At 39.7% G+C, this 24,725-nt stretch overlaps 1 protein-coding gene across 1 annotated transcript in view; it reads right to left on the bottom strand.

The window, feature by feature from the left end:
• The window catches only part of HVA22K (HVA22-like protein K), a 268,589-nt gene that overhangs the window by 48,588 nt on the left and 195,276 nt on the right, over nt 1–24,725 (bottom strand). Inside the window, exon 5 of the mRNA XM_089383627.1 lies at nt 19,385–19,448. Coding sequence (XP_089239753.1) covers nt 19,385–19,448 — 64 coding nt within the window. The remainder of the gene's footprint in view (nt 1–19,384; nt 19,449–24,725) is intronic.

Below are 24,725 nucleotides of genomic sequence, written 5' to 3'. Positions count from 1 at the left end.
AAAATTTAATTTTTCTCCTAAAGTGACTTTATAATTTTTTATAAAGTCAAATCTAATTTAAAAGTGACTTTAAGTGATAAAGTTACTAAAGTCTAATTTTAAAGTGACTTTAATAAAGTCAATGTAAAATTAGAAAGGAAAAGTGACTTTGGAAATAAATGACTAAGTGGGTCTTTATTAAAGTGGGGTGAATTAAAAGATAGAAAGTGAGATTTAAATGAGCATTTAATCTCAGCCCTAGATCTCAATCTATTTCAGCGATTGGATTTAGGGATTCTCCAAAAGTCACTTAGGGTTAGATTAAAGGAGGAAAATGAGGAAAAGATCATTCATTCTTTCATGAGCAGATTGAAAGAGGGAGAGCAAGAGAGCAAGGGAGATTTCTGGACAGTGAGGAGAAGGAAGCAGCAGCTTGGCACACATTCCAAAGTAGTATTCCAGCAAGTCCGTACAGCTGAGTTAGCACACAGTGAAAGGCAGACATTGGGCACGATTTTCTAGAAATCCGTACAACAAGTGCAATAAATCGAGGAGCAGAAATCCGTACAGCAAGTGGCTGTACCTTGGCACGCATTTCAAGGCAAATCCATACAGTTGTAATGCTATGTTTTTTCTTCACAGAAATCGAGGAAATCGTATAGCGCATTTATCGCAGCTTGCACGCTTTTTTAGGCAGGCCGTACAGCAGCATTTAACGCTGAAATTTGGCACAAAAATTGAGGACACTGTACAGCATTTATTGCTGTTCTGTTTTGCTGTTTGCAAGTTTTTCCAGTTGGCTGTGAGGCATGGAAAACGAGATAAGTTGTAAAAGTTTGCTTGCTGATTTTTTGTTGAATATTTCTCTTACTGTAAAAAGCATTTTCCGGAAATAAGAAGGAGCTTTCGAACTGGTTTTCCCCAAGAGTTGTAGGGGGTTTTTCCAGGGTCACCTTGACCAAAAATCATTGTGTTTAAATGAGTTAAATGGTTGTTTGTATGTGCTGATATTTATTTCTGCGTTTTCCAACATTCTGTAATATTTCCAGAATTTGTGTTTTCAGCAAAATTTATTTTTTCAGTTGTTGAATGTATGGATATGGGAAAGGGCATTTAACTATTTTGGACAAATAAGGTGAAACTGAAAACTGTGGTGGGAAATGAGAAATTTTTACAATAAGATGACATTACTGCCATTAGTATAATAGTAGACTCCATTAGAGATCATCTCATTCCCTACATTGCAAAGCATGACACCTCCATGAAGATGTATGATGCCCTAATAAATCTCTACACCATCAAGAATGTTGGTCAGTCCATGAGTTTAAAGAATGAACTCTGAAATAAAAAGATGACTAATGACAACACTGTGGCTTCATACTTCGTGAGGATTTTGCAAATCAGAGATCAAATTCAAGCTATTGGAGAATCAACTCTCGATCAAGAACTTGTGACTACAGCGCTCAATGGTCTCTCTAGATCATGGGATGCATTTGCAACAAGCATAAGCAATTGGAAAAAAGCTCCTTCATTTGAGCAATTATGGACATCATGTGTTCAAGAAGAAGTAAGATTGATGACTAGAGATCGTCAAGATGAAGTTCAAACCCTTGCAGCCTGCTTCAAGAACAAAAGAAAGAAGAATTTTGGACCTCAACACAAGAAGTCAAGAAAGGGATCTTCTTCCGCTAAGAAGAATAAAGATTTATCAAAGGTACAATGCTATGGTTGTCAAGAATATGGACATTTCAAAAGATATTGTCCTAATAAGGCTAACAAGAAAAGAAAAGGGAAACAACATGCTTCGCAACAGAAGTTGAACAAGATGAAAAGCCAAAGAAGTCCAAAGGTGAAAAGATTTCTTCTACTATTTTGCTTTGACAGGTTCCTCTGCAGATGATGATCACATAAGGCTGGTAGATAGTGGAGCATCAACACACATGACTAGAAAGCGTGGGAATCTTTCAAGCATGATAGAAATAAAGTTGTCTCAAAGAGTTGAATTGGGAGACAATAACAGCTATGCAGTCAAAGCAGTTGGAAAGGCATCCATAGAGCTGGAATCTAGTAGCAACATTCTTCTCAACAATGTCCTTTAAGTACCAGGTTTGAAAAAGAATCTTGTCTATGTTTTGTATTTAGAGGATAAAGGAGATAGGATTGCTTTTGTGGATGGCAAAGTACTCGTGTGGTCAAAGGGCTCTAATATAGATGATGCTAGGGTTATTGGGATTTGTGATGGAAGATTGTATAGACTTGTGAGTCAACCAAATCAAGCATTAGTACATGACGAAATAGATCCAAGTGAGTTATGGCACCGAAGCTATGGACATCTTTTTAGAGCATTGCCTGAATTAAGTGAAATAGTGTCAACGATTCCTAAACTTCTAATAAAGAACGATGGTGTATGCAAAGGTTGTGCTCTTGGGAAGAACATCAAGAAACCATTTCTCAACAGTGACAACAGATCTAAGGAAGATTTGGATTTGATTTATTCTGATGTATGTGGTCGAATGCTCATAAAATCGATTGGTTATTTGTTGTACTATGTGACATTTATTGATGAATTCTCTCATAAGATCATTGTGGATATATCTCTTGAAGACAAAAGATGAAGTATTCGACAAATTCCAGGAATTCAAAGTTGAAGTGGAAAACTTGACAAGTAAAAAGATCAAGATACTAAGATTTGACAATGGAGAAGAATACACCTCAAAGGAGCTTGTTTCTTTTTGCAAGCAGGATGGGATTAAGAGGGAGCTAATTGTTCCCTACAATCCACAACAGAATGGTGTAGCAAAACAAAAGAACAAATCCATTGAAGAATTTGTCAAAACCATGATGCATGATTGGACTTGTCATTGTTCTTATGGGGCGAAGCGTCACAAACAGTTGTGTACATTCAAAATCGAAGTCGTCATAGAGTTCTAGAAGGTATGACTCCTAAAGAAACCTTCTTTTAAAGGAAGCCAGAGGTTGGGCACATGATAATCTTTGGTTGTCCTATATATATTCATGTTCCCGAGGATAAGAGGAACACGCTTGAGCCTTCAAGAAAGAAAGGAATATTTATTGGATATAGTGAAATTTTCAAAAGCCTGTAGAATCCGCATTCCCGAACAGCGACAAATTGAGGTCAATTGAGATGTCACCTTCGATGAGAAAGTGGCATATTGGAGGTCTAAGAAAGTCTACGTACATTCCTTAGATAAAGTAAAGTAGGAGGCCTCAAGAGAGGAGCATTCAAATTTATAGAATGTACCAAAAGGCCAGAAGGGCCTCAAGATCCAGCAGAACCACTTATAGTTCCAGAGATCAAGAAAAGACCAGCATGGCTTAGATCCACATTGGAAGAGGCGGAAGGACATGTAGCTCCTAATCGCACATTTAGAGAAGTGAAGAAACCTAAGAGGTTCTCCAACTATGCAGTTCTCGTGACAAAACTCATTGATGAAGAACCTTACACATACAAAGAAGCAACCAGTCAACAGGGGTGCAAGGAAGCAATGAATGAGGAATATCAATCAATCATGAAGAATGATGTTTGGGAAATTGTGCCAAGGCCTGAAGGGAAGTTAGTTGTGACTTCCAAGTGGATCTACATGATAAATCATGTTGCAGATGGTAGTACTAACAAATACAAAGAAAGGTTCGTGGCTAGAGGATTCTCCTAGAAAGATAGAGAAAACTATGATGAGTCTTTTTCTCCAATTCGCAGGTACACCTCCATTAGATCCACCATTTCTCTTGTTTCTGCGTTGGGATGGAATTTGCACCAGATGGATGTGAAGATTGCTTTCCTCAATAGTGTGATTGAGGAAGAGGTGTAAATAGAGCAACCTCAAGGATTTGAGGTATATGGAAAGGAGTCTCATGTTTGCAAGTTCAGAAAGGCCTTGTATGGACTCAAGCAAGCTCCAAGAGCTTGGTATGCTCGTACCGGCAGTTATCTGACAAGACTAGGATTTACCAAAAGTGAAGCTGATCCAAACCTTTACTTTAAGGTTGTGAGGAATGCACCTATGATCTTATTATTATATGTTGATGACTTGTTTCTGATAGGTGTTGAGCCTCTTATCATTCTATGCAAGAAGCAATTGGCTTCTGAGTTCAACATGAAGGATCTTGGGTCGATGCACTATTAATTGGGATTAGAAGTATGCAAGAAACCTGGTGAAGTCTTCCTTGTTCAAGGAAAATATGTGATAAAGATCCTTCAAAGATTCGGTATGATGTGACTAACTTGAAGAAGTTAAGAGGCTTTGACTCCAAATTGGTAGATCCGTTTATGTATCGACGGCTGACTGGTATGTTGATGTATTTAGTTAACACCAGGTTGGACATTTTCTTTGATGTGAACACAGTGAACCAGTTCCAGGTAGAACAGAGACACGAGCATTGGATTGCAACAAAGCACATCTTGAGATATTTGTGTGGTACAAGTTAATTTGGCAACCTAGTGACAATTCCAATCATGGGACTAGATTCCTCTTTCCGAGAGGACCAACATTGACCTTTGAAGCACTAAATTTGGATAAGGGAAAATATATTTTTGAAGTGAAGTGCACAGGTACACAAATTGTCAAGGTCGGCCTCGTTACCCACCATTTTGTGGGTGATATCCCTAGGAGAATTTTTTTCTCCAAGATGGTCCTCAGTCGGCAACCAGCAACCCCTTACAACCACCAACTAGCTCATTGTGCCATTTCTCTGCCACCTGAGCCAACCATGTGGTCCCTCACCCATCTGCCATGATCGTATGTTTGAAGGTGGGCCTCCCGAACCTAAAGGTATGCCTTGTCATTTGGTAATTGAGTATTGTAGTTTGCTTATCATGGACACTTTTGGGCATGGATTAATGGGGGAATTCGGCGGAAAGAATGAGTTAGGTCTGTGCTCTTGTCCCCTAAACCCCTTTTGGATATTAACTTTGGATTCTAGTCCCATGGGATCTCTTTTACTGACCATTTGACTTTAGGGATGGTATTTCATGGGAAACCCTAATTTTGGTTGTGTGGTCCCGCTCCCTTATCTGCATATATTCCCCCATTTCCACTCATTATAACCCCATTCATCATTTCTCTTGCCTGGGTCTACATTCTTCCATTGGGTCCACATAGGGTTAGCTTTCCCCTTCCGCTTGCCCACACCTTGGGTTAGGCCTGGAATGATGCCCCAGAGGTTGATGCAGCGAAAAAGAAAGATAAAAACATAATTGGTCACATTCAATAGGAAAATGTACCACAAAATGCAAAAGATGGTCGGAACAAACACATTTAGCACATGGGCAAAAGCCAATACATGAGCTCTACCCCATCATCATGGCCATCGCCTTGGTTCCTACAGGTTCTAGGAGCCTCCCTCATCATATAGGAACCCATGATTGTCCCAACCCCTGGTGGGCAACAAACTGCCCTACCTTACAACGGGGTATTCACTGCTATATCTCACACATCATGCTCTTACCCCTTGAATCCCGAGCAGTTAATCAAAGAAAATCATAAAAAGGCAAAGGGCATATAAGGAAGGGTTGAAAAATCAAGTTCGGGGCACCTCATGTACCACGATTGCTCCCTCCTATACATTATAGACCCAAGTCTGGGCTTCCCTTTTATTAGCTACCCTTGTACCCCATCTTGTGGCCTAAAGTTGCCCCTACTCATCCCCTAATTCATTCACCTCTCTATCACATACCACCACCTTTTAAAGGATGTACCTTGAACATATTATCCCCTTTAGAAGTAGAAACCACCTAATAGGCTACTGGGTTAACCCCATTTGGAGTTTGGGAGACATTGGAACATCTTGAAGCCCATTATGGAAGGGCGGGCCATTATGACATCCCCACCTGTGGTCCACGATTGGTAAGCTCATTTACTTGATTTTTTTTAATGACTTGTTGTACTAGAAGGCTAGGGGAGGCATTGGATCTTATGCAGGATTGTAGATGGTCTCCATCTTGGGTTTGGTCTCCCTATACGGGGTCCTAACCCCCAGAGGGCTACATTGGCACATGTAGGGTGTGTGTTGAGAGCCATGGGCCTCCACAGCAGTAGACAGCACTCCATGGATCCCCGAGGATGTTCATAGATTGCTCAAGATTCACCTATTGGACAAGGAAGATGCACTTGGTTCACCTTTGCCTAGCCGGCCCCATAGATGTACCATGCACTTGGCAACTGACCCAGGACTTGTAGGATGATGTGGCATCCCCTACACCATCATCACAACCCTTATAGATGAACTATAGGCATCTTCAACTCATTTGGAGACCCATGAGGCTATTATTGTGCCCCCACACCCACTGGGAGCACCACAGGTTTATTTCTTGGAGAACAAGGGTCCAACCCCTTGTCCATCGCTTTTGAGGGTCCTATTCTTCATTATGGCACCAATGGGCCCCATCAGGCCTCTTGGAGGGCCCTACGACATGTATTATTTATCATCTAACCTCTTAAGATGCTTATTATTTCATTTGTGAGCTAGTTTGGTGGGCTTGTCACCAAAAGTCAGGTTATTAGCACATTATTTTATTTTTGGGGTTTAAGTAGGCCTAGGAGACTAATTCGAACTCCTCATTAGTGTATAAATACAAGTGAGATGAGTTCATTTGCTCATCATCACTTTGGATTGGATCTCTATTGGTCAATGATTGTCATTGATGTCAATATGAGCACTAATGAAGATAATGATGACATGGATAATTGTTGAAGGTCACACTTGGAGCCCTAATGAAGATGCCCAAACCCTTATGCCTAGATTCATGTCACTAATTCTAATATCCTAGTCTCAATGACTTAATACATGAAGAATCCTAAACCCCAAGGTCTGTACTACAATTCTAGAACAGTCATAAAGAAAATTATTTTTATTACCATTTTGAGACATCATCTTAAAATGTCTCTTTCACCAACTTGTAGAGGACAATTTTCCCTTTCTAACGAGCTATCACTCGCCTTCTAACTCCTCTTAGATTGAGAGAAATCGATTTTACAAGTTGCAATAATATATTTTCTATGCTAAGCCGACTTGATCCAACTTATGCAAGTCGGCCTCCCATCCAAGTGACATGTCTTTTCGTTTATGGTCAAAAAGCAGTATAAATACAAGTTAAACACTTCATTTCAAGTATCAATCTCGATGAACAATTCAAAGATAAAATAGGAGGCCGAGGAGATTAAAGGGAGATCACAGTTACAGTGTTTTGGGCAAATTCTACTGATTACAGACCTGCTGAGAAGCTCGGACTTGAGGAAGGACTACAACACAAAACTTGTGCAAGAAGTCCATTACAGTTCGGTTTTTGGGCTAGGGAAGGAAGAACAAGGTACTAAAGCACTGTTTTTGGGCAAAATCTCTCACACGTGCGAATGAACTAGAGCAGAATTTGTTGCAGCAGAACCGAATTGCAGCCACCACAAAGGAGTCGAATCTAGTGTCAAAAGAAGGTCAATTAGACAAGCCAAGTTTCAAAGGACGAAGAACCAATTCAAGCGAAGGAGAGATAAGGACAAAAACACCATCTTTTCCCACACGTGCAAAAGCTTGGTTTCTGCAGTAGCTGAAATTGCAGGTCCGAGATTTTTGGTCAAAGGAGAAAGTTGCAGTAGCTCGAAAACAAGTTTGACTAGCGTTGACTATGTGGAAGAGAAATTCATCAAGAAGAGGTTTGACTTGGTCTGGGAGGGGTCTTTGTCAAAGGTCATAGGTCTTGGAATTCGTCATCTGAATACTCTATAAGAGCAAAAGGATTCTTTTGGGTTTTCCTCTCAAGAGGAGAGGTTTTGGCCCTGGCTTGCAGCCTACATTTTGTGTCATCTTGTCTTATTATTCTTCATAATTTGGTAGTTGTTTGATGATAAGAACATAATAATAATCAAGTGCAAAGAAGAAGCTAATCGAGTTGAAGTAAAAGAACATCACAAACAAATATCAAAGTAAGAGAAACCAACCTAGTTGCCAATAGATTTCTCAACATGGTTTTAGAGCTAAGGTAACCACAACAAGAAGAAGAGGCAGCTTGAAGATCTCACCATTGAAGAAGGATACATAAGGGCCGAGCAGAAGGATAGTCAAAGCATCAAGAAAGACCATCCATCATATCACAAGGACAAGGATCATATCATCTCAAGAAGAAGAAGACTTCAAGGACCCCACCTCCACTCAAAGGACCCTACACTTGAAGCATTCACATTGTACACTACATCCAAAAAAAGCAAGAAAGAGCACTCTAGTATCAAAGGAATAAAGGTAATCTCCCTCTCTAGGAAGAAGAAGATCATCCCTCACCATCTTGAAGAAGAAGCATTGTCACCAAGGAAACATACATCGTCAAAGAAGGCATCTACGAGCAATCATCATCAAGGAGGGAATAGTGGAATTCAACACCGTCAAAAAGACATCAAGTTGAAGACATCATTATCAAAAGGAGCATTTTCACTTGACAAGTAAGTATTCTATATTTTTATGTCTCAATCCTCAAATCAAATGACTTCATTCTGCAAGGAGAACAATAAATTGGTTGGGACCTCGAACTACCTTGCATGGAAGAAGAGAATTGATTTAATTCTCATGGAGAATGAAGTTATTGAATATGTAAAGGGCTCCATCACCAAACCATCTCAAGAGCAAGCTCAAGCACTGTCAAAATACATGAAAGGAGAGATAAGGGCACAAAGGATCCTCATAGAGTCAATCAAGGATTCTCTCATCCCTTATGTTGCAAAGTTGAAGACAACAAAGGAGATCTATGACAAATTGGTGGAGTTATTTTTTGTAAGCACTGTAGGAGAAATCATATCTTTGAGAACCGAACTATACAAGATGAAAATCTCAAGGGAAGAAGGGATAGCCTCATATTTCATGAAGGTATCTGAAATTAGAGACCAACTACAAGAACTTGGAGAAGTTATGTCTGATCGAGAGATGACCACTATTGTGATCAATGCACTACCTGATGAATGGGGGACTTTTGTGTCAAGCATTTATGGGAAGAAAGAAACCACTCCATTCAGAGAATTGTGGTCATTATGCAAGATTGAAGAATCTAGATTAAAAGCGAAGAATGACGTCGGGTCAACTGAATAAACTCAAGCATATGCAGCATCAACAAGGAAGAAAGGAAATTTTGGGAAATTTGAGCCTCGAGAGAAGTTTCACAAGAAAATTGATATGTCAAAGATCCAATGCTATGAGTGTAATGAATATGGGCATTTCAAAAGAAATTGTCCTAAACTCAAGAAGGACAAAAAAAAGAGAAAGGATAGAAATGAAGCCCATGTCACCGAAGAAGTGGAAGAACCTGAAAAGAAGAAGACAAAGAAGGAGGAAGTAAAAGACCTCTACTATGACTAAGATAATATCATATAATTAGTTCTTTTCAGTTTTGTAGAAGATAGTTGTCATGATGGAAAGCATCACAAGTATGATAGGATGCATTATAGCTGAAATAGAAATGACATCATCATAGAGGCATGGAAAGATAGCTGAAGTAGAAAGTCTACATGGTTGTAGCAGTCATCATGATAGAAAGGAAGTAGCTCATGACATCTCCACTGGAAGCATATCAAGACAACCAAAGTAGCAGTATATATGGTTGGAGGAAAGTCATTTAGCAAGATAGAAGATAAAAAGATCATCATACATCATCATCATTAGAAAGAAGCATTTGCAAAATGAGGATCATCAAGATACTCCATTGGAATTTTCATTAGAAGGTTTAACTCTACTTAGAAGAAGCGTCTTTTTGGTAGTCTACATTCCACCTTGAGTGGGATCCACTGGTTAAGAAGGGTAAAGATATAGTGACAAAGTTATTCAGCATGTCAAGTTGATTGAAGTACTTTCATCTTCAAGCAAGAAAAGGAAGTTGTTGGAAGGAAGACTAGATAACCAAGAGAAGGAAGAGGTATGTATGTATTTAGATAAAGTTATGTCATCATATGGTTACAGATAGTATGGGTTAAAATGCTCTATCTCATGAGCATGATGAAAGAAGAAGATATTCTTCCATTAGAATGATGCATAAAGGCATGTAGTCAATGTGCCTAGAACTCTTCTACATATCAACAAGATGAAATCAACATAATATGACCTCATAAAGAATATGAGGTGGTTAGCATCTATGGTTCCTATGAAGAAAGGAACCATGTGCAGTCAATCCTAAGGAAGCCATGTGTAAGGAAAAGGTGAAAGAAGAGTTAGTGAGAAAGATAAGATAAGTTATCAACATCTGGTAATTAGAAGGATTAGCTATAGCATCTCCATGGAGAAGGTATGAAGACCTGGAAATGTATGTTAAAAGGAGAACCTTGGTAATGTATGTCTTGGAGATGGATTCATACAATATTGGAAAGGATGTTGATGTTGCAAAAAACAAGATGTCATGATGAAAGGCCATCATATAAAGGTAACTTTGATTTGATGTTCATTTTGATTTTTGAATACATCTGGTTGGGTTGAAATAGGGCTATCGGAAGAAGGTTGTAGAAGTCACCAACAACTAGTACTCATGAGATTGGATGGAAGATCTGGAAAGTAACATGACTGCGAAGAGGTAGTTGTATGAAGGATAGCCATATGTGAACTAGAAGATGACACCCCGATGAAGAGAAGGATGACATGACTATTGGTTCAACACAATGTTTCATTGAAGGGAAGTGATGAAGAAGATGGCCAATGCCCTACAAAGAAGATGGCTCCATGATCAAGAAGTCGAAGTTCATGACATGATGCGAAAAGAAGGAGCCCTACAAGCAACTGATAGTACCGCGATCTCCACCCAAGAGTGCTATTGGTAACAAGTTCCTTGTTAAGAGGGAGCTTGGGTATATTCCTTTCATAGGAATGAGTAGATCCTCCCTAGTTGAGAGGGAGACATAGACACATCATTCTTGTCTTCAAGTTATGAAGAAAAAATGGAGGATTGGGTAAGCATATGAGATTGATTTTCATACTCTTTGAGTATGAGGTAAGGCATCCAATAAGTAAGAGCAGTCAAAGAGGAAATTCCATGAGGATGTGTTAATCCAAGTCGGGAATGGTCCTAGAAGGACATACCTTGAACATCCGGATGGAGTATGTGCCTTGAGAAATAATGATTAAGGTGTCTATAAATTATTATCTCCCAACATTGTGCTCTATTCTTGTGGAGAGATAGAGACATTAGTCAAGGCCTTGCTATATGACAATGTTGGTTGATATAATGAGATGCACTAATATAAAATCAATAAATAGCTTATGAGATGGCTTACGAATTTGACTCTTCCTATGAGAATTCTTCAGTATGAGAACATCTAAGTACCTTGTATGGATTATGAATACCTCCCTAGTTAACAGGTAGTGTTGAAATGTGTAACTAGGTTCGGTCTTCATAATCTCTAATGTAATCATGATTTTATGTATTTAATGAAAAGAGAAAAAGAAAATTTATTATTATTATTTTGAAGCATGTGTTTCATGCTCAAGGTTATTTTATTTGTAGATCAAGCACCCATTGAGTGCTTCCGGGGCTTTGTCATAAAGTCTAGGACTCAATTGAGTTATTGTAACATGTAAAGACCCTTTTGGGCATATTGTATCTTGTCAAGAGAATTTATTTGAGTCAAATTAGAGTCAAAGATCCCCTCCAAGACAAGTTAGCCTCATGGACAGCTACTCGATCTCCAAAGAAGACTATATATAAGGATACACTCACTCAAAGATGACTCACTCACATGACAAGAAGGAATTCAATCAAGGAAAGAGAAGAAGTCTAATAGCCGACGAGAAAGAAGAGAAACAAGGGAAGGAAGAACAAGGTACTAAAGGATCATTTTTGGGCATAATTCTTACACGTGCAAAGGAACTAGGGCAAAATCTATTGCAGCAGAATCGAATTGCAGCCACCACAAAGGAATTGAATCTTGTGTCAAAAGAAGATCAATTTGACAAGTCAAGTTTCAAAGGAGGAAGAACCAATTCAAGCGAAGGAGAGAGAAGGACAAAAACACCATCTTTCCCACACGTGCAAAAGCTAGGCTTTTGCAATCACTGAAATTACGATTGGAATTGCAAGTCCGAGATCTTTGGTCAAAGGAGAAATTTGCAGCAGCGAGAAGACAAGTTTATTGGCATTGACTTTGTGGAAGAGAAATTCATCAAGAAGAGGTTTGACTTGGTCTTGGAGGGGTCTTTGTCAAAGGTCATAGATCTTGGAATTCGTCATCTGAACATTCTATAAGAAAAGAAGAATTCTTGTGGGTTATACTCTCAAGAGGAGAGGTTTTGGGCCTGGGTTGCAGCCTACATTTTGTGTCCTCTTGTCATATTGTTCTTCATAATTTGGTAGTTGTATGATGATAACAACATAATAATAATCAAGTGAAAATAAGAAGCTAATCAAGTTGAAATGAAAGAACATCACAAATAGTTATCAAAGTAAGAGAAATCACACAACCTAGTTGCCCCTAGATTTCTCAACAATCTAGTCTCTATTGGTGTCTATGAGGTTAAAGAACACAAGAGGATAATCCAGGTCAAGCCCCTCTATTGTTAATCAACTCCATACCCTTGAGCTAGTTTGTGTCCACTTGCGTTCTTTGTGGTCCCGCAACTTTGTAATTAAAATTCTACAAGGATTGCATAGAAGCCATTTATCCTTAGGGAGCCTTAGGTCTAGAATACCTCTTGTCAAGGCTATTCTCCAAACCTAGGCTTAAGTATCCCCTTAGCCCTTCCTACAAAGCTTACCACCTTGCTTCTAAAGCAAGTAAATCATTTGATTGAGTCTCTCTTGTCAATAGGCTTTAGGATGTTGAGAAATCTAGGGGCAGCAAGATAGGTGATTTCTCTTACTTTAATTACTCCTTCTGATGTATTTTTACTTAACTTTATTAGCTTCTTCTTTCACTTGATTATAATTAGTGTTCTTATCATCAAATAGCTACCAAACAATGAAGAACAATGAGACAAGGGGACACAAGATATAGGCGATCAACCAGTGCCAAAACCTCTCCAACCGAGAGGAAAACCCACAAGAATTCTTCTCTTCTTATAGATCTTCAATTAACAAATTTCAAGACATATGACCCTTGACCAAGACCTCCCAAGACCAAGTCAAATCTTTCCTACTTTCCAGCAACTTCTACAATTTCGATCCACAACAAATTCTTCTACAACTTCGACCATCAAATTCTTCTGCAACTTTGACCCAACAACTTTAGTGCTTCGACCTTTCACAACTTCGACCTAGCTGCAACTTCATAGCGTTGATGCAGCTTCACAACTTTACAGCTTCGATGCAACTTCAGAATTTTGTCTTGCCCAGTAACTGTAAAAACCCTAACACGAGAGAGAGAGAGAGGCCCAAAACTTCAATCTCGATCTTCTTCTTTTTCATCCTTTTCCAACTTTTATCTTGAGAGTGAGTCCAAATGAGGTCGAGTTCCTTCTTATTTATAGGCTCTTGAGGGGTACGAATTGTTATTTTTAGGCCGACTTGTCCCTTCATGTAGGCTGACTTGATCTTTGCACCATGACGAGGTCTTGGAGGGTCTTTTGACTTTCTTTTGACTCAAATAAATTTTCTTTACAATATGTAACATGCCCAAAACAGTCTTTCATACATGACAATGGCTCAATTGACTTGTAGACTCAATGACAAACCCTAGAAGCACTCAATGGGTGTTTGACCTAAAAATAAATCTCCCTTGAGCATTAAACCAATGCCTCAAGAATAATAATAATAAAATTATTTTTCTTTTTGTTTTCATTAAATACATAAATCATGATTACATATGTCATTATGAAGACCAAACCTAGTTACATATTTCAACACTCCCTCTTAACTAGGGAGGTATTCATAATCCATACAAGGTACTTGGACATTCTCAATCTGAAGAATCCTCATAAGAAGAGTCGGGTCGGTAACCCATCTGCTTAGCATCATATCATCCAACATTGTCACATAGCAAGGACTTGACTAACAGCTTTATCTCTCCACAAGAACAAAGCACAATATTGGCGAGACCAATGATTTATAGACACCATCATCATTGTCTCTCAAGGAAAATACCCCACCCGGGTGCTCACAGGGTATGTCCTTACAGGTCTATTCTTATCTTGAATTCCCAACCTCAAAGAATATCGATCCTCTATGACTACTCTTATCTTGGATGCCCTACCACATCCTCAAAGGGTATCGGATGGTAGATGATTACCCAATCCTCCATTCTTTCTTTCCAAAGTGAAGACAAGAATGATGTGTTTATCTCTCCCTCTCAACTAGGGAGGATATACCTATTCCTATAAAGGAATGTTCCCATTCCTACTAAAGGAATATGCCCAAGTTCCCTCTCATCCCGAGACTTGTCCAAGCTCCCTCTTAACCAGGGACTTGCTTCCAAGCTCCCTCTTAACCAGGGACTTGTTTCCAGCAACAATTATCTATTCTTTGGTGGAGATCATGGGACCTATAGCACTTGTAGGGCTCCTCCTTTCGATGTGATGAATTTCATCTTCATTATTATGGAACCTTCATCTTTTCTTTGTAAGGCATTAGCCATCCATCACTTTAATTCACGAACAATGTCAGTCATGTCATCCTTTTCTTCATCGAAAAGTGATCTTCTAGTCGACATCTAGCTTTCCTTCATACAACTACCTTTTCCACATCATGTTTCTTTTAGGATCTTCTATCCCACAACAATATGACTTAATTAAATACATGCATACATACCTCTTTCCTTCTTTTGGTCACCTAGGCTTCCTTCAACAGCTTCCTTTCCTTGATTGAGAGTACTTCAACCATCTTGACATGCTGCATTCCTTTGTCATCATACCATCATTCTTCCAAACAATGAATCCCATACAAGGTGGAATTCTCAGTGAGGCACTTGCTTCTTCCAAGAGGTGAACCTTCGAATGAAGATTCCAACAAAGGATCTTGATTATCCTCATCCTGCAAATGCTTCTTCCTAATGATGTATGATGAGCTTTACACTAGATGAATTTCTTCTAACCATAAGTACTACTTATGCTTTCAATGAGGTTACCAAGAGCTACTTCCTTCTATGATGACTACTACAACCATGTAGACTTCTACTTCAACTATCTTTCAAGCTTTTATAAGGATGTCTTGTGTTGATTTGGGGTAGCATCGAATGTACTCTCGCCTTGAAAATTGGTGGAGAGGCTAAAGCACATGAGATCTCCAAGACCCAGAAATGGTTTGTGTAGAATCTAACCAGTTTGGGAGATATTAAAATAATTACTATTTTTAATGGAGTCCCTAAGTCTAAACTTAGGGAAAATAAAATATTAATGTGAATTAATATAAAATTGAGTTAGACTAGTCCAAAAGTCATGGATCAAGCCAAATTTAATCTTAGCTGTTGATTAGGGACTTAATCTCAGTCGTTGACTTGTCAACGAAAAAAATATAAGAAGAAGTTTGAAGGTCAGTTGGAGAACACATTGAGTTGATCAAGAATTCGATTTTCTAGGGCAGGGCTTGCTGAGGAAATTGAAGGAGTGATCAAAGTTGCAGCTGACGAGCAGTGAATACAGTAGCAGAGAGGCAAAGATAGTACCAGGAGCATTAGCACAAAATCTGGGAGAGGGTTGACGCAGAGTCAGCTAGAGGCCACGCAGAGGCAGCCAGAGGCCACGCAGAGGCAGCCAGAGGCCACGCAGAGGTAGGCTGGAACAGCGCAGAACCTGAGGAGGGCCAGTGTGGCAGACGCAGAGGCTCTAGAGGCAGACACAGAGCCTCGAGAGGCTAACGCTGGGCCAAAGAGGTTGATGCAGACCCTAGAGGCTGAAGCTGGGAGTTTCATGGGGCAGATTCGAGCTGAAATTTGTCTCCAACTGAGAGGTACTATTGCCAAGGGCATTCTTTGTTGGGTGAGCCATTACTGGCACCCAGATTGTATTCTGAAACTGCTTAATAATAAAACCCTCTGATAGCTGCACCAGTTTTCCCGCATTGGGTTTTTCTGGGGACATTAGTCCAAAAGTAACTGTGTCACTTGTGTTCTTGTTTCTTTCAGTTGATGATCTGTATGTGTTGATACTGTACTTATATTTATTTTCAGTGTTTACATGGTAAATCACTTGTTAAGTAAATGAACAAGTAGGAAGAAATAAATCCGATAATACAGGAAGAATTTCTGACCGATAGACTTAGAAATTCCAACATCTCGAGCTTTTGTTTTAATCATATGCTTCTAACATGATGTCATCTTCTACCTTGTCATAATGCTTCTCATCTTGACTGCCATGGTGGAGGTCTTTTCACCTCCCACTTCTCCTTGCTATGAATTGGAGAAACCCTAATAGTGAAGATCTATCCCTTTGGATTTCTTCTCATCAGGTTCTTCTACTTCTTCAGTGATATGAGCCTCATTTCTTTCTTTCCTTTTGTTGTCCTTCTTGAATTTCAGACAATCTTTCTTGTAATGCCCATATTCCTAACAACCATAGCATTGGATCTTCAACATATCCTTCTTCTTTTTCTGAGGACCAAATTTTCCAAACCTTCCTTTTCTCTTAGTCATGGCAACAAATGCTTGAACTTGTTCACCTGGTCCCACATCGCTCTTTGCTTTTAACTTGGTTTCTTCAATTTTACACAATGACCAAAGTTTACTGAATGAGGTGGCTTCCTTCTTTCCAAAAATGCTTGATACTAAGTTTCCCCATTCATCAGGTAGTGCATTGAGTACCACGGTGGTCATTTCCCTATCTGACATTATTTTCCCCAACTCTTTCAATTGGTCTCGTATTCCTAACACCCTTATGAAGTATGAGGTTATTCCTCCTTCCTTCAATATCTTCATCTTGTAGAGCTTTTGGCAATTCGACAATTAAACCCTTAACATGACCAATGACTTCATTTTCTATGAGGATCAAATATGTCCTCTTTTTCCATGCAAGGTAGTTTGTTGACCCAACCAATTTGTTGCTCTCCTTGCAAAATGAAGTCATTCTGATAGATTCAAACATAAATATAAAGACACTTACTTGTGAAGATACTCCTTGATGACAATATCTTCAGCTTGATTCCTTCTTTATTTTTGATGATGATGTTGATAATAGAAGATGTCTTCTTGATGAAGATGTCTTCCTTCAAAAGTGATCCTTGACTCAAAGAGAGGGAGATCACCTTGAATCCTTGATGATGATGACAACGCCTTCTTCTTGCTTCCTTGAATTGGAGACTTCAAGATGCTTCAATGTGTAATCCTTCTTTGAGTTGATGTAGGGTCTTTGAGGTCTTCTTTTCCTTGTGATGGAGATTGTAAGCTTCCCAAGAATGCTTTAGTTGAAGAACCCTATCTTTGAGTGAGCTAGGGTTTTGAGGTTTTTATCCTTGTTGTTGCTTTGAGTAGTCCTTAATGCTTCTTAGTTTATTTGGCCTTTATGAATCCTTTCTTGATGATTCGATGTCCTTGATGTTGAATGATCTTCTTGTTCTTCGGCCCTCGAGTATATCTTCTTGTGCTTCGACCCTTAAGTATCCTTCTTTAAGCTACCCTTCCTTGATGCAATCACCTTAGCTCTGATATCAAGTTGAGAAATCTAAGCGCAGCAAGATAGGCAATTTCTCTTACTTTAATAATTGCTTGTGATGTATTTTTACTTAACTTTATTAGCTTCTTCTTTCACTTGATTATAATTAGTGTTCTTATCATCAAACAGCTACCAAACAATGAAGAACAATGACACAAGAGGACACAAGATATAGGCGATCAGCGAGGGCCAAAACCTCTCCAACTGAGAGGAAAGCCCGCAGGAATTCTTCTCTTCTTATAGATCTTCAATTGACGAATTCCAAGACTTATGACCCTCGACCAAAACCCTCCAAGACCAAGTCAAATTTTTCCTGCTTTCCAGCAACTTCTGCAATTTCAATCCCCAACAAATTCTTTTGCAACTTCGACCAACAGATTCTTCTGCAACTTCCACCCAGCAACTTTAGTGCTTCAACCTTTCACAGCTTCGAACTAGTTGCAACTTCACAGCTTTGATGCAGCTTCACAACTTCAATGCAGCTTCAGAATTTCGTCTTGCTGAGTAACTATAAAAACCCTAACATGAGAGAGAGAGAGAAAGGGCCCAAAACTTCAATCTTGCTCTTTTTCTCCTGTTTCGTCTTTTTTCGGCTTCTATCTTGTGGAGATCGAACTTACTTGAGAGTGTGTCCAAATGAGGTTGAGTTCCTTCTTATTTATAGGCTCTTGAGGAGTACGAATTGCTATCTTTAGGCCGACTTGTCCCTTCATGTAGGCCGACTTGATCTTTGCACCATGACGAGGTCTTGGAGTGTATTTTGACTTTCTTTTGACTCAAATAAATTTTCTTTACAATATGTAACATGCCCAAAAGGGTCTTTCATACATGACAATGACTCAATTGACTTGTAGACTCAATGACAAGCCCTAGAAGCACTCAATGGGTGCTTGAACTAAAAATAAATCTCCCTTGAGCATGAAACCCATACCTCAAGAATAATAACTACTACAGAATGAACTCTTTGTAATTTGTGTTGTGGTTGTGTATTCCATAGAACTACTACTTCAGATCATAGGCCCACCAAAGAATCACAAGGATGATCTGTCAGTCTTGGGTCTGATTCCAACTACAAATTAATATTCTTGTTTATTTTCATGAACATGTTTCCTTGACAAAACTTTAGTTTTGAACTATTAATTTTGTGAAGCATATCCAAGTGGCAATATTTTGCGCTTCATTGATCTAGGGAAATTTTGCAAACTTTAACGGCATTCAATGCTTCCACTAGTGCATATTCTTGTGGTTCTATCATAGTGGAATTTTTTGTTAAAAAATAAAAAGGAATGCCCTATATGCACAGTGATTTTATTAATTAACAGTAAATAGAACCTTTTTTGCAAAAAATTATAATTAAATGAGATGTCAAACACTATTTTGATCATGGATTTGGCTTAGTGATTACTTATATCATACCATGAAATGGTTTCAACTAAAAACAGTACATGTTGCGACTATTGTCCTTTCCAATTCTGTGTAGGGTAATACAGCATCAGAATTTGAAGGTAATGTGACAGTGAAACACGATGTAACTGGCAATATAGCCAAATTGAGTATGCAAGTACCCAATGTTGACTGAGACGAGGTATCACCATGATAATGACCTAGGCTCAAAATCAAGCCCTGACAAGCATAAAGCACTTATCATATGTATGAGTTGGCCAAATTCAACACCCGCAAAGATAAAGTGGCCTTTATTGCAAAAATGTGTAGTTGCAGTTCAGAGCTCCTCGCAGGTTAAGAAAAAAAGCATTTGCCCATCAAAAAACATGTCCTTTCCCAAATCTTGTATGAGAAAAATAGCAAGCACAGGAATGTTATCTAAACCAACATTAGAAAGGAATCAGAAGCATACACAACTAGCTGGAAGCTGAAGCCAAATTAGGAATGCAAGTTTCGCATGGTAATAGAAAGGAAACCTGCAGACAGAAACAACATAAAAGAGTCAGAGTAAAGGCTTTCAAGAGAAATAAGGGAAAGAGTAATGTTCTTTCATTTTTAGTCTTAGTCGTAGTATTAGTAATCAGATAATGCAAAACACGTGTTGCAAACATAACAATTTAGATTGTAAATATGGAAACATTCACTGGGTACATTCATGATATCAGTAATACTCAAAGGTATTGTTTTTTAGTCACTAAAATTTATTCTGGAATTAATAACTATGCCATTATACTTTAAGCTTAGGCTTAGCGATAATGCATTATTTCACATTTAGTAATAATAGCCTAAGATTATTAATACCAATAACCAGCAAAACATTTAAACATGTTGAAAATGTAGCTTTGAAGGTGATTCTGCATTGGTCAAGTGACATGACATGCAATGAATCACCAAAATTCTCTAACAGCAGAATTAATTAAATATTTCCTAAGTTTGGACCTTAAGCATAAAATCAATAATTTAATTTTTATTTTACTGGCCACTTTTTTTATAAAGTTAACAGCCCAACCTAAAATTATATCATGACCATTCATCTCAAGTGTGGAGGTGCAATCTCCGCACTCAATCACTTTGGGGATCAGGTCAGTAAATTATAAAAGAGGTAACTTGGGCTACTGGAGAGTTCAGTTCAATTTGGCACAAGAGCTGGGCATTCAGCAGAGATAGGAAGTCGAAGTTGTTGAATTTTGGTAGCTGCAGTTGGTATTCTTCAATTATAATAAGCCCACAAAAAAAAGAGAGAAAATTTAAATTTTGAATTCTGAAATTGCCTCCTGTTTTTCTGCTCAAACTAGCAGGGGACCTAAGGGGGATCCCTAAAGGGCAAATGCTAGGCCAAGGGCAACAAATGGAGACTTAGCCCACTGTCACCTCAGCTAAGGCTCCTTTCTATTTACGGACTTTCACTGATGGGAGGACACCCAATATGTATGGAGTCACTAATGAATGATAAGTCAATGGATATGAGCAACCCAAACCCTTTCCCAGAAAGTTTGAAGGATGGAGCTTGCTTGCTTTCTAGGCAAGGTACTATGTGTTTCTAGGGAAAGGAAGAGAGGATTTTGAGGGCTAGGTTTATCAAGGAGTTCCCCAATTCCTAAAATCCTTGTTACAATTGGTATCCCGAATGGTTCTTGAAGAATAGTCTTTTGAAGGAATGGGACCACACGGGGCCAAGTGGACCTGATCTAGGGTATGAGGAAGGTATGAAGCAACCAATGATATTTTTACCCTAGATACGGTGGGGAAAAGGTTCAAGAGAAGAATTTCACTTGAAGACGTTGTCTTGACCCTATGAGGTACTAGCCTTGGGGATGGCAAGGCAAGTTTCGATCTTGAAGCTAGGGTTTGACTTTTCTTCCAACTCCACTGTCGGAATGGCTTCAAAATTGGAGAGGGCAAGAGGAAAGGCCAACGCAGGAGACCCTAGGAGATCGAATTTTTTTTATGGCTAGCTTGCCGGGAAATTGATGCCCTAGTCACCCCAATGTGGCTAGTCCCGGAAGAATGTGAGAAAATGTGGATTTTAGTGACCACCCTTGGTAGATCAGTGCCTTAATCTTTGGGAGAATGGAGTCTATGTTGAGTAAGAGTAGGATTTCTTGGTTCCCAGTCAAGGAGGCCTCAAGATCACTTCGTTTGCCTTCTAGGTCAAGAAGAAGCAACCCTGCAGCTTTTATACTTCGATGTGCAAGAGAAATGGCTTGTCAAGGTCAAATTTTACCCCTAGGAGATTTTGCTCCTATTACATGGCCCATACATTGAAGGAAATGCTATAATAGAGACAAATTCTACAATATTAAGCAGTAAATGCATGCAGCAATTATGCCCTAGAACAACGAAAATCCCAGTCCAACATATATGACAAAAGTAAACAAGAATAACATCAAAATCACGTACTTACATGTAATAGAGTATATCCAGCCATTCACAATTGACAATAAAGAAGCTCCAAGAGAAGATAGACCAATATCCATACATCAAAACTCATCCATAAATCTCCAATTCATCCTTAGAAAAAGTGCGAAAATCTCAAGAGAGATAAGAGATCCAAACCAAAGTGATGATGAGAAATGAACTCATCTCACTCCTATTTATACACAACTTAGGAGTTCAAATTAGCCTCCTTGGCCTACATAAGCCCCAAAAATAAAATAATGTGCTAATAATACAACTTTTGGTGACAAGCCCACCAAACTAGCTCATAAATAAAAAAGTAAGCCTCTCAAGAGGTCAAATAATAATCTATGCATGTCGTAGGGCCCTCTAAGAGGCCTAATGAGGTCCATGGGTGCCACAATGAAGAACAGGACCCCCAAAAGCAATGGGCAAGGGGTTGGCCCCTTGTAATAACTTGTCGTGCTCCAAATGACATGTGGGAGCACACAAGTGTCTTCATGGGTCTCCAAACAAATCGAAGATGCATGTAGATCGCCTGCAAAGGCTAGGATAATGGTATAGGTGATGCCACATCATCGTGCAAGTCCTAGATCATCTGCCAAGCATGTGGTGTAGATCTGGGGCCAGCTAGGCATGATGGATCAGGTGCATCCTCCTTGTCCAATAAGTGAACCACGAGCAATCTTTCAATGGTTGTGGGGATCCATGGAATGCAATTCGTTGTTGTAGAGGCCCATGGCTCTCAACACTCACCCTACATGTGCCAATGTAGCCCTCTGAAGGATTAAAACCCCGTATAGGGGAACCAAACCCAAATGGAAACCATTTACAATCCTGTATAAGATCCAATGTGTCTCCTAGCCTTCCAGTACAACAATTCATTAGAGAAATCGAGTAAATGAGTTTACCTACCCATGGACCACAGGTGGGGGACTTCATAATGGCCTGCCTTTTCATAATGGGCTTCGAGATGTGCCAATATCTCCTAAACTCCAAATGGGGTTAACTAAGTGCCCTATCAGGTGGTTTCTACTTCTAAAGGAGATAATATAGTCAAGGTACATCCTCCAAAAGGTGGTGGCATGTGGCAGATAGGTGAATGAAGTACGGAATGAGAAGGCGCAACCCTGGGTCACATGCTGGGGTACAAGGGTAGCTGATAAGAGGGAAACCCACACTTGCCTTTATAAAGTATAGGAGGGAGCAATCGTGATACATGAGGTGCCCCGACCTTGATTTTTCTACCCTTCTTTTATGCCTTTTGCCTTTTTTTTATGATTTTCTTTGATTGATTGCTCGGGGCTCAAGGGGTTAGAGCATGATGTGTAAGATATAGCAGTGGAATCCCTTTTTCAAGGTGGGGCGGTTCATTGCCCACCAGGGGTTGGGACAATCATGGGTTCCTATATGATGAAGAAGGCTCATAAAACCTGTAAGAACTAGGGTGATGACCATGATGAAGGGGTAGAGCTCATGTATTGGCTTTTGCCCACGTGCTAAATGTTTTTGTCCCGACCATATTTTTCATTTTGTGGTACTTTTCCCGTTAGATGTGGCCATATATGTTTTTAACTTTCTTTTCAGCTACATCAACCTCTGGGCTTCATTCCAGGCCATGACCCAAGGTGTGGACAAGGGGAAGGGGCAAGCTAACCCATGTGGACCCAATGGAGGGATGTGGACCCAGGCGGGAAAAATTATGAATTGGGCAATAATGGATGGAAAGAGGATAATATAAGCGGATAAGGGAGTGGGACCACGCAACCAAAATCAGGGTTTCCCATGAAATACCATCCCTGGAACCAAATGGTCAATAAAAAAGATCCCACAATACTAAAATCCAAGGTTAATTCCTAAAAGGCATCTAGGGGACAGAAGCACAGACCTGACCCATTCTTTCTGCCAAATCCCCCCATTAATCCATGCCCAGAAGTGTTAAAATTGGCAACTAGGGCCAAACTCCATGTGGGTCATCTTATCTATGGCAGCTGATATTTTTCTTAGATCCCTCTCATCAAGACGTGTAGGATTGATCTAAAGATCATCCGATTCCGATAAGTATTCATGGAGTTATAAATTTATTTGTGTTATAAGATAATTCGTCAAGGTCGGCCAGCAACTAAATAACACCCACATGTGCTCAACATTTTAGTATAAAAGGAGATGACTTGAGAGTCACTTCACACACACTTCTCTCTTGATTTCTCTGCACTTGTCTTGGGTTTTAGTGTGAGAAAAATATAGGAGGAAGAAGCCCTAGACGTTGGAGGAAAGGAGGTTGCCCTAGCCGTAGCAAAGAAGACAGGCCAACAAAGCCATGGAAGGAACCTCTACGATGCCCTAACGCCGCCCTAACCGCAATCCTAAAGAAGCCCTAACCGCAATCTTAAGGAAGCCTAGCCGCAGTCCTAAGAAAGCCCTAGCCGCAGTCCTAAGGATGCCCTAGTGCAACGTGAAGGAGGATAAGCCGCAGCAAGAAGAGGCCAAGGCAGCAAAGGAGTTAAGGTATGTTTCAAGGCTAACCGAGCTGCTGTTAGAGGGCCGAGGAGCTGAGCTTGGAGGCCGAGTTGAAGAAGGGTGAACGCAGGTCTGATTGGGGCAGCGAAAAGGTAAGGGAAGTCTGTTTTGAATGGGTTGTAGGTGACAGGGACAGCGTGGAGAGGTTTTGGGCTAGATTTGTGCCCAATGTGGAGGACTCTTCCTTAGTAGGACCGCAGAGATTAAGAGTTGTTTTGGTGGATGGTTAAGGGTTGTTGCAGCATGACTAGATGCCCTAACCAGTCACAATATAAACAGCAGTGAAAGTAGACTTAGAACAGAAGTGTTTAAGGTATGTTGGGTTGTTGTAGGTTACATTGGGACAGCAATTATGGCATGGCACAATTTATGGGACAGAAGTCACATACAATTGGGACAGCCATTATGGCATGGCACAATTGATGGGACAGCAGTTATGGCATGGCACAATTGATGGGACAACAGCAATACAATTGGGACAGCAGCTATGTCATGGCACAATTGGAATAGCAGTTGTGATGGGACAACAACAATAGCCAATTGGGACAGCAGTACGGTAAGCAAGATGCATGGGCAGCATGATTACAATGACAGCATGATAGCAACAATGTTACAATGATGGCACATGGGATAGCAATGGTACATGATGCAGTACAGTGATGGGTACAGTCATTATTAGTGAAGCATGATGAGATGCAGCATAGTGATGATGGGTGCAGCATGGTGCAGCACAGTGAGGTGCAGCATGATGATGAGGAGCAGCACAATGATAGGTGTCGCATGGTGATGGAGTCACCTGAGAGGATCAGTTGAAGCAGCATGTCTTCAACTGAGTT

The sequence above is a fragment of the Pinus tabuliformis genome, chromosome Q, assembly GCF_031772625.1.
Source record: "Pinus tabuliformis cultivar Carrire ecotype Pingquan chromosome Q, CPIR1, whole genome shotgun sequence".
NCBI classification, from domain to species: domain Eukaryota; kingdom Viridiplantae; phylum Streptophyta; class Pinopsida; order Pinales; family Pinaceae; genus Pinus; species Pinus tabuliformis.
Note: the sequence above shows the minus strand (reverse complement) of the source record. Positions and strands in the feature narration are given on the sequence as shown.